This window comes from Melampsora larici-populina (assembly GCF_000204055.1).
Source record: "Melampsora larici-populina 98AG31 unplaced genomic scaffold MELLAscaffold_174, whole genome shotgun sequence".
Classification (NCBI taxonomy): Eukaryota; Fungi; Basidiomycota; class Pucciniomycetes; order Pucciniales; family Melampsoraceae; genus Melampsora; species Melampsora laricis-populina.
Window position 1 is genome coordinate 1,020 of NW_006768937.1, and position 11,060 is coordinate 12,079.

Sequence of the window (11,060 nt, forward strand, 5' to 3'; positions counted from 1 at the left end):
CCGAAAACAAAAAAAGGTGGCCTCACAAATGTCATGTTTGATCATTATGACCAGATTGGGAGGCCGCCGAAAATGAAAAATGGCGGCCTCATTGAAACTGTCTTTCTTGCATCATGAGGTTGATTACCAGATGGGCCGCCTTTTTAATTTTTTGGCGGCCTTGCCTGGTTCCTTTGTGCTGCTGAAGGCCACCAAAATGCATTTTTGGCGGCCCTTGGATTTTTTTTTTTGGCCCATTGTGCAAAAGCGTACACCTTTTCAGGGGCTCCGGGCTCCGGGACGCCCAAAAGTGTACGCTCCTGCCAAAAAGCGTACACTTGGTACAATCCCCCCGCCCTCCGGGCAGGGGGGCGGGTGCTAGGTTTACACGCTCCACGGGTTACACGGCCAACGGGTTACACGCTCCATGGGTTACACGCTCCACGGGTTACACAGCCAACGGGTTACACGGCCCACGGGTTACACGGCCCACGGGTTACACGCCTAACCGGTTACTACGCCTAACGGGTTACACGGCCAACGGGTTACACGGCCAACGGGTTACACGCCCCACGGGTTACCTGACCCACGGGTGACTTGTGTTACAGGCTACACGACCCACGGGTCACTTGTGTTACGGGTTACACGACCCACGGGTCACTTGTGTTACGGGTTACACGACCCACGGGTTACACAACCAACGGCATACACGACCAACGGCTTACATGTCCCACGGGTTACATGTCCCACTGGTTACATGTCCCACGGGTTCCACAACCAACGGGTTACACAACCAACGGGTTACACGCCCAACACACGCACAATGGGATACACGCGCAACGGGTTCCCCCTCCCACGGGTTACATGTCGTACGGGTCACATGTTCTACGGGTCACACACCTTACTGCTTACATGTCCAAAACAGTAACCCAATTCAGCTTACACCCAGGCCCACATGGGCAACGCATTCCCAGATCCACGGGCATTACAAGATCCACAGGTTACATTATGACCAGGTCCATTTACTCCCTGGGTACACAAAACTTAGATACCACAACTTACCCTGGGCACGGATAGCTGAGCGACCACACGGATGTCTGGGGCGGTGTTGCACGCATATCTAACCCCACTTACAGAACACCGGGAATAGGGGTGATTACACAACCCACTGCGTTATCAAAGTGGCAACATGTCTAATCACCAGTACCACTGCTTAAGGACAACACACAGTGACCCATGGCCTGAAATAACTACTTGTGACACCCTTACCATGCCACCAGGGCTCTACCTCTCTAACACAACAAACGCCCTGTTATACCTCAAAATGGGTGGAGTGATCAAACACTGCTGTTAATGATATAGGTGGTGGAAATTATTATGCAGACATATTTGCAAATACAAGTCCATTTTTGGAAACACTTAGCACCAGTCAGACCAAATTCCATACTATACATACCCCGCATGTCTGGCCATCGCTTGGTGTTTTAGGCAGAATGCCAAAAACCAACCCCACATTTGGGATATTTCTCATCAGTCAAACCTGGTACCACTGTTAGGCAGCCTTAGCTACCCAGTAGTTTTGGTTAGCTACGGTTTACTACGGTTAGCTACGGTTAGCTACGGTTAGCTACCCAGTAGCAGCAGGTAGCTACAAGTGGTACTTATTTAAGTATGTGAAGCGTGAGTTGCTCTAGCTCCCTGTCTTCGACAGGGTAGGTATGACCACTGCGACATATAACCACGATTATAGACCACTTACACACATGACAGTCCACATACATCTACATGACGAGGGAGCTGCATGTACATGGTCAATTTCAAACAGACTGCCAACCTCAAAAACCACACCCACATGCTCCTGTATCACATCTTGTAATCAACCTGGAAGCAGGGCCAATCAGCTGTAACGTCAGGGGCACCCCAAAGATAGGGAGGCGACGTCATGTAACACCTCATGGGACATGTGACACCCAATGCGAGAATTTGGGTGTCAGGAAGTCAATGTGCAGCTGATACAAGTGTCTGGCGCGCAAAATCTCGCCCAAAGCGAGATTCTGCGCGTCGGACACTCCTGGCCGCTCTATACTGAAGCTGTGGCGCGCAAAATCTCGACAAAAGGTAGAATTTGCGCGCTGGACACTCTTAGCCACTCTATATTGAAGCCCTAGGCCGCAAAATCTCGCCCAAAGCAAGATTTTGCGCGCTAGATACTTGGAGAAGGCGCATTTTGACTTTCTGACGTGCAAAATCTCGCCCAAAGCAAGATTTTGCGCGCTAGATACTTGGAGAAGGCGCATTTTGACCTTCTGACGCGCGCAATCTCGCCCAAAGCGAGATTTTGCGCGCTAGGCACTTGCAGCAGTCCACAGCGCCTTGTGGAAAAATCAAAATCGTTGGGGAGGCTGATATGGATTTACTTGTGATTGGCTTGACAAAGGGGGCATTAAGACATTTTGGAATGCACTGGCCATATACCAAACTATAAAACAACAACAACAACAATAATTCATCCGACAAATTCTGACGCTAGTTTGCATAAATGTGCATCACGTAATACAATAAACAAGGTAACCATATTGGCCCACGGGCATCCCAGCCATTGCTGGAAAGCATGCACACTGGCTTTGTCAACTCCAACACGTATCTCACGCGTCTTGACAATCTTGACTATCCCCACTAACATATCCCTCTCATTGTGAAAATAGTACCAGCAGAACCGGTCACATACATTTTGTAGTCCACTATCACACTTCTTCAGTGTACCAACAATAGGTTCATGGTGGAACCTGTCATCACCATGGCCATCTCCAAGACCACAGAAGTGACACAGTCGGAAGGCAGCATTGCCATTCCTTTCAAGGACCTTGGATAGCTGGGGGGCTTGACATCTCGAGGTCCAATGTCCAACTACAAAAAATACTCAATCAGATCACTTGCATATCTTACATAGATAGTGAGGACTTACCTCCAGTGCATCGTAAGCAACCTACAATCTTATCACACTTGTCATCTACATGACGGTGCTCCACCTTGTCCTTTGCTAAACAGTAGCCACAAAGTCCAGTCAGCTGTTGACGTACATTTGTAATGGCAAGACCAATCTGATCAACAATGTTGACTTGGCCCCGTGCCCTCTTCACATTCGACAGATACATTGGCCGTTCACCAGGTAGTGAGTCCTCTACGTCGTCAGCCGCCTTACGCTTTTTTGACTCATAGACAACCTGGCCTTCACAGTGCATACACACTCGAGTACAGCCTACAGTCCTGCAGTCACGTAGCTCTCCATCCAACAGTTCAGAGAAAGTGCCAGGTATGCATCGGTTAGAGTCCATCACCTTCTCAGCAAAGCTCCCCTCCTCAGGCTTGCCAGTTTCAAACAACCACACGTCCGCTGCCTGTTGATCTCGTCCAGCTCAGCCTGCCTCTTGAAAGCACTTGTTGATCTCCTTGTCATCCTCAGGTAAACCAAATATCATCACATTCCTAACATGCTTGTAGTTGATACCAGCTCCAAAACCACTAGTTGCAATCATCAAGCACTTGGGTGTCGTCCTCCACCGCTTCACATTGGCAGCTCCTTCCCCGTCAGTTAGGTTCGAGTAGTACTTGGTAATGGGTAAATCCGGATATAATTTCTGCAGGTCTGCCTCGGCATTGTTGCATTCCTTCTTGTTTTCAATAAATAATATGTTGCGGTCACAGTCAGCCAACCCACTTTGGGTCACAACTTCTCCAACCTGAGCTATCATAGCCTCCCACTTGCAATTCCTAACCGTATGAAAACGTAGTTCTGGCCGTCCAGTAGGTTCTCAAAATTCTTTGACATTGGTGATACAAAATAGCCGGTAAAGGTATTCTTCATGGCCTACTTGCATAGTGGCAGTCATAAAAATAAACGGCACACAGAGTTGTCAAAGCCGAGCTACGCCAGTCGAGTACCTTCGGTAGTTGACATCATCCTCATAGCAATGCGCTTTGTCAATGATGACACGATTCACCTTGTGCCGTTGCAGAATACTATAGAATTTTTCGCTGGCAGCCTGATCAGTTGTGCACACTATCACTCAATGCCATTTTTCAATCACACAATCACTTCCAGAATCATACACCACATGCTTGATGCCCTTCTCTTTGAGCATATCACTTGTTTCCGCTACAAGAGCAGTCAGCGGTTGAACAACCACAGTGATGCCAGTGTGCTCGACCAAAGGAGGGAGCATGTATGCTAGAGATTTACCACCTCCGGTTCTGGCCACCACTAGCATGTCGTAGTTCCGATCCAAGACCATAGTCAACCAATCGGCTTGGAATGGTGTCCGAGTGCCTGACTGACGTTGGCCAGTGAATTTCTCCAGTGCATCTTCCAGAAGTTCACCTGCAGGAATAATCTTCTCAACAGCTGGAGGGGCAAAACCTGTGTGGACTGGCCCATCAATCTGAAGAATGCAATATTGGTCAGTGTGCAACCTCAGCCAGACATGCATTCTTCTGACTCACTTCCCAATACCGGTGCATGGCCTCACTAGCCGCTTTGTACCGTTTCTCAGACTCCCGATCAACATCATATCCCCCAGTCCCCCCATACAAAGCATTTGCAGTTGAACTGTTATGGCCTCTTTGACAGTCAATGATGGCACTTTTGCCAGACTCTAATACATCCACATGGTCTTTGATATGGGCATCCACAATAGCCACAGAGACATGTCTCCAAGCAGAAATTCCTAACTGTGCTACGCCACCCTCTGCAAACTTGCGCCTCAGGATATTTGTAAAGTGTGATGATTCCAGAGGTCCTTTGCTGGTGTGCACCCAGAGCTGAGTGGCCATGTGAGTCGCTATCTCCTTCCAATCTAGGGCTTTCAAAAAAAACCTGATTCATGCCATGTCAGCAAAAGAAGATATATATACTGATCAATTACTCACATTGCAGTTGGCCGTAGGAATGCAAGGTAGTAGAACCAAAGGGAACTGTGTCGTTTCGGGAGGAAGGTCATACGAGGCTTGTTTTTACCAGTGATGTTTTGACTCTTGTGATACCACATGAGGAAGACAAAGCGCCCTGACCGCAGGTAGATGTTTCTTTGATTGACCCGTGTATTCACCACCAACATCGTCATTTCTTCTGTTCCTCGCAGCGGTTGACCAGATGCCACATGGTATAAAAAGTACAATCTTTCTTGAAGCTTATCAAACAAATCCAACCAATCTAGCATGGCAGACTTTTTCCATAACCCAGCATCATAAATATACATCTCCTCCTTCAGATCAGTCTTCCACGTATTGGCCAACAACCCATGCACATCTTTCCGCCTCACCCACTCCTTCAACAAATGATGCCCATACTTTCGATGCTCATCACCCGAATGATCCAAAAAGTTTGTGAAAGGCTTCCTGCTATGAGGCTCCTCCTTGTATAGGCTTAGGTCAAAAGCTGGCATCTTAAAGCCCTGGACAAGCTTGGCCAAGTCAGAGTCTGCCATCTTTTGTTGAAGGTGAATACAATTTCTGATCCCACTAATAGTCACCCTTTTGTTTTCAACCTCTAGCGTCTCTTGTGCTGCATCAGCCCAGTATGTCGTATCTGGGAGTGCTTCAGACAACACAAAAGTACTAACTAGGTGCATGAGCTGCCGTACGTAGTTGAAAGGGCCAGGTCCATTCTTCCTCAAAAATTCAAACATAGACCGGTCGTCCTTGACCGGCTCCAGAGGATTCGCAGCAGGGTTGAACGCCTCTCGAGGGGTATCCAGGTATTGTTCAGCAAAGGCCAGACGTGTTCCATACTGCAAGGCAGCCATCAAATGAGTTAATAGACTAGAGTTGTGATAAGATCCATCCGCTTTCAATGTCGAGAATGCCAGGAACTGCGTAGGGGGTGTTTGGTACTGCTTGCTCCAACCGCCGGTCGCAACTTGAAACACTGAACACAGCACCTTGGATACTTGCTTCCCCAAAGGATTGTCAGTGATTCTACTAAAGTCAACCTCCTTGGATTCCCCTGGGACAGGAGGAAGAAGCTTCATCGGTGCTGCTATGTCCCGCAGACATAAAATGGCCTCTTTTGTGACATTGTAAAGTTGATAATCTACGTCCACCGGATCCTGAGCCTGAGTAATCAAATACCACATGAATGAAGCCAAAATCCGAGCATACTTGACCACAGAGGATTTCTCTTGAAGTGGCATCAACCCTTTGTTGTCTTCCATCTCACTAAAAGCAGTACACACACATCAGCCCTATTCAAATCATCAGTGACACAACCAACCAACCTTGTCTCCGCCATACACATACGCTTCACTAGCTGGCCAGTCTCATGCAGCCTCTTCATGGTTTTATCTATCCAAGCTGCAATATACCGCACCATGACCTCCACTCGCTCATACCCTTCTCCTTGAATAACCAGCTCCTCTTTAGTTTTACCAGACTCAACCATAAGTTGAATATAAGTATGTATACCAGTCACATATATCCAGTTTGACTGCTCCTTCTCTAATGATGTATCTGCTCCATGATCCTTGACCCCAGCTGCTTCAGCCTCCAACTTTTCAATCAATATTTGTACAGCTTTGGAAGGAGCCTCCTGGCCTTCAGAGTGTGATGGAGGTGGTGAAACCGGAACGTCTCCCACTTCAGACAGTGGTATATGCGGAAGCACAGCAAAAAACTTTGTTCGATTGTGTCCATAGAAAGTTTGACACTTATCACGACACCGGTGGAGTTTGCGAGTATCCTCATTCGGAAGTTCTGGGAGGGACACGTCTGATCAGTCCAGTGAACAACCACATAAAAAGGACTTAGATACACTGGAAAGACAGTACCTAGTGAATGTTTGAGAGAGAAGTGATTGTTGATAGTTTTACGAGAAGGCCACGTTAAGTTACACAGTGTACAAGTGTATCCATTATAGCAAATTAACCCCTGAATAGCTTCACAAGGCTTATCAGGCTGATAATTGGGCGGAAACACATCTCCACCAATCATATCTACGTATTCAACCAAATCCCTCTTCACCTCATCCTTGGTGTAACTGAATGACGGTTGACACTTTGAACAATGACCCCACACCTCAGACACATGCACACCAACATGACACTGGACACATATCAGAAGGCTACAAGACTTGTTCCACGCAAGATGGTACTTGTTGAGGATATCATGTACTAAATAATCATTCAACATCAGGCAACATCTTCAATAGTGGACAGGTTACTGAGCAACACACCTTCTATCTGATCTCCGCAAGGAACCACAAGTGCATCGTCCTGCACTTCAGACACTATTGGCCTAATCGCAGGGCCGACGCCCGTGCAAGTCTTGCAATGACCTAAAAGATATCTAGGATTTTCACTGTAATAGACACATAGACCAATGGGACATCAAAATACACCTTCTGGATCCCTGGGTACCTGATGAATTGATCCAAGATGAGTTACGGACACCTGCATTTGATGCACAATCCGCCGATGTTCATCCAGGTCACTTTTCCTCTTGAATGACTCCCTACAGCCCTGGTGTACACAGACACAACGATCTACATTGCGCCCCAGGCTGACATTGAACCAAGTGTTGGCAAGATTATAAAGTCAGCCAAAAGGGGTTCCCATCAGGTGAATATCAGCAGGATCAAGACCCAACACCCACAACAACCCCGTTCAAAATCTCGCCAAAAGCGAGAATTTGCACGAGGTTGCTACCTGCACATCAAGTACATCCAACGTTCAATTTCTCGCCGAAAGCGAGAATTGGGACACAGTTTGATACACACAGAATGAAGGACATTTGAACTTACGCAATAGACCCCTCTACGCTTCCCATGTCACACGCGTGACAGTGATTGTACAGATGAGTGACACTGTGTGTAAAGATGGGTGACAGATAGGTGGAATCCACCAGGCGCCCTACTTTCAATCTTCAAAGTCAACAGTTGAGTGCCAAGAACGTATGAATATAGATATGATGAGTGACCAATGGGGAATTACGAAAAAATTACAGGTGTGAGGAATGTAGAGGAAACCAAAGAAGAAAGTCAGTAGATCCGAGATCCAGTGTGGAATAATCTGAAACCTATGTATGTGATGATAACCACAAATGGCTGCGGCGCAGTACTGCGCCGCAGTCACTGCGGACAAAGTCTTCCAGCCCCTCTGAGTGCCACACATTCTATATTGTTCAAGATGCAGTAATGCAGGTTACAGATTGAATATGTGACAAGTGGTACATTAGTTGCCAGACCTAATTCATGAGTGACACGGACCACAGACTTGTATATTGCATGCCAGGCTAATGTTGCTTATAACTTTCAACTTACACAAAAGCACATACGGGCGAATCAAGCATGAAGACTACAAACAACAAAAGATACCACAATCAATTGTTGATATCCCACAAAGACAGTGTACCACGACCATCAACAACTAAAGGTAACCACCACCGTAATGAACCATAGTAGCATTTCACCACTCTGAGCAATGAGTCCAGGTCTGCACTTGAAGCTGGCCCCAGGGCATCAAGCTGGCAAAGAGAGATGACATCACACATTGCCCAAAATGAGATAAGTGAGCCATACCACCGTCTTTCACAAATGATCACCCTTTTAGAATCAATCATATCAAGCAAATTCTCGCAACAAGCGAGAAATTGCTAATCTTCAAGTGAACACAACACAGCCAGGGACACAGATTAATATGTATAAAAATGGCCATATGCAACACAGGCACATGTATTGCAAAGAATCAACAGATAGTAATGTTATCATAAGAATTTGAAGTTATATAGAAAGAATACAACAGCATAGGAGGGCATATAGGCATAATAGTAGCTAAACAAGCACTAACATGAAAGGACAACCAGAAAGAAAATAACCATATCACTCCTCCTCCACATCAGATCCATCTTCACCATCACCTTGTTCATCTCCATCAACTACTTCTCCATCCTCACCTGAATTATCAGAATCCGAAACCTCATCATCAACAGGAGCCTTCTCAGAAACCTGATTATTATCACCAGAAACGTCAGGATAAAGATTTCGACCTCGATCAGTCACTGGCTGAGGAGGACCTTCGGTCGGGCCCCACAACACCCGGAAAGATTCAGTAGCTGGAGCGTTCATCTTCATCAATTTGACATTGTCAATGTTGACATGATCAAGAACTAGGCCATCCAAACCAATAGTCAAACCAGGTCGGCGAGTTTCAGTTAACAGATCCAACATAAACAAAGCTTCCAACTTCTTCTCCTCGAATTCTTGGTGAAAGTGGTTAGTCATCTCGTTCCATTTGATCCGAGTGTTGAACTGGCCAGAATTGGTCAAAAACCGCTTGAGCGATGTGAACATCAAATTGTCGAGTCGATTCCATGCTTGGTCACCATAAGAGTGAGGTAACTCGTTGAACTTGTTGAATCGCCGATCCGCCAAAATCGAAGCCAAGAATACAATCATCGCACTTTCAGGCATACTTTGCTCTTTATAATTGGGCAGAGCGTGAAATAATCCTGCTGTGCCATACAACAAGAACAAAGCTAAGTTTAGAAGGCACTGTTTCTTGACATTTGATATATCTCTAGAAGTATCTGCTGAAACCAATTTCTCTTTGACAACTTTTGGATTCGCGGATTGAGATGATTGGGATCCAGAAACTGAAGTGATTGTCTTAGCAGGTTTAGAAGGGCCAGCAATCGATTTGAGGTTGCCAGACGAAAACTTGTTCCGATCGTTGAAGAGTTGATGCAAGACCGAGTTAGTCTTATGATCAGACTTCATTTGCCTGATATCACGAATCCGTAACTTAGCAAGTTCCGCTTTCTTGATAAGTCCATTGTGAACCTCATTCTCATAAATCAAATTCATTCCCAGGAAGATGTGAAAGAATTTCTTCTGTAAAGATTTAACATTCGAAGGAATTAACCGACTTCGTCTACCAGGTTGATCGTCAGAGCCGGCCGAGTAACATTGATTCAATAACCAAGCGATGGTCTTCCCCATTTCTACAGATGACTCAGCCACACCATCTTCACCATCAGTCCTAATCTTGAATGTCTCATGTTCGTTTCCATAAGATATAAGCCTAAGGCTGTCTGAAAGAATATCATGCAGAGTTGAAAATGCGTTCTTGATGTTATTCTTGATAACTGAATGGTTGGTCCAGTCTTTGAGTTGATTGGTTCGACAGCTCATCGAATGCAATGACCGAAAAAGCCAGATTTATTAGAGTAAGGATATTGAGAGCTTAGTCAAATCAAGGACCAGTCCACTCGGTCCAGTGCGAGATATGGATCGGTTGAAGATACCTGGAGCAATCGAGGTGCTGCGTTAAGGTACAATGGTCATCAGTGAATGAACTCCAAACAAAAACATACAGAGTGGAAAACAACTCACAGCATTGAAGCCTGAGGTACATCATTTCGCGATCTTGCACCAGGGCACGAACATAGTTGAGGTGCAGAGTCAAATCGGCTGCTGAGGGCTTCCCCTTGGCTGACTCGAGATTGTACTCCCAAGCGTGGATCACATTCGCAGCAGGGACAGTAAGTACATCTCCCCAGTTGAATTGAGAAGATGTGATTGAGTCCTGATTCGCCTTCAACTCGAGGATCTCCTCGGGACTAGGATCTATGAGCAGAGCTACAAAGCAATAGGATAGGTCAGCTCCATTCTCAATAGAAACGATTCGTTAATGAAGGGTGAAATGAGAATTTGAAGGAGTTCATCCACATCATCCAATCCATTGACGTATCAAAGCAGAAAGTGGAGAGAGATTGAAGCAATAAGGAGAAGATGAAAGTGCGGAAGATTCAACGAATTCCGTTCAAATTCTCGCTTTAAGCGAGAATTTGAACGATGTGATCTTGAGAATAGAGAAATGAGGAAGGATGGGATTGTCTCGTTCAAATTCTCGCTTGAAGCAAGAATTTGAACGAGACAATAAAGAGAATATGGAAATGGGGAAAGAAGAGATTGATCCGTCCAGATTCTTGCTTGGAGTGAGAATCTGGACGGATCAATGAGGAGAGTGGATAGATGGAGAAGGATGAGATTGGCTCGTTCAAATTCTTCCTTGGGCTAGAATTTGAAAGAG

General features: G+C 46.0%; 3 protein-coding genes across 3 annotated transcripts in view; 1 reads left to right on the top strand and 2 right to left on the bottom strand.

Moving 5' to 3' along the window:
- Positions 1 to 354: 354 nt before the first annotated feature.
- Positions 355 to 778, top strand: MELLADRAFT_29726 (uncharacterized protein; the record flags this gene model as incomplete). The annotated part of the gene is made up of 2 exons (XM_007419385.1): positions 355 to 490; positions 588 to 778. Coding segments are annotated over 2 exons (327 nt in total), but the record flags the coding sequence as incomplete, so codon positions are not given.
- Positions 779 to 2,485: 1,707 nt separating this feature from the next.
- MELLADRAFT_86104 (uncharacterized protein) lies at positions 2,486 to 3,731 on the bottom strand (the record flags this gene model as incomplete). Its single annotated transcript, XM_007419389.1, has 4 exons — positions 2,486 to 2,641; positions 2,708 to 2,886; positions 2,945 to 3,377; positions 3,471 to 3,731. The coding sequence occupies 4 exons, from the start codon at positions 3,729 to 3,731 to the stop codon at positions 2,486 to 2,488; spliced, it is 1,029 nt and encodes a 342-aa protein (XP_007419451.1).
- Positions 3,732 to 8,848: 5,117 nt separating this feature from the next.
- The window catches only part of MELLADRAFT_70094 (uncharacterized protein), a gene marked incomplete at both ends in the record, with an annotated part of 4,650 nt that continues 2,438 nt past the window's right edge, over positions 8,849 to 11,060 (bottom strand). Inside the window, 2 exons of the mRNA XM_007419388.1 lie at positions 8,849 to 10,113; positions 10,361 to 10,606. Coding sequence (XP_007419450.1) covers positions 8,849 to 10,113; positions 10,361 to 10,606 — 1,511 coding nt within the window. The remainder of the gene's footprint in view (positions 10,114 to 10,360; positions 10,607 to 11,060) is intronic.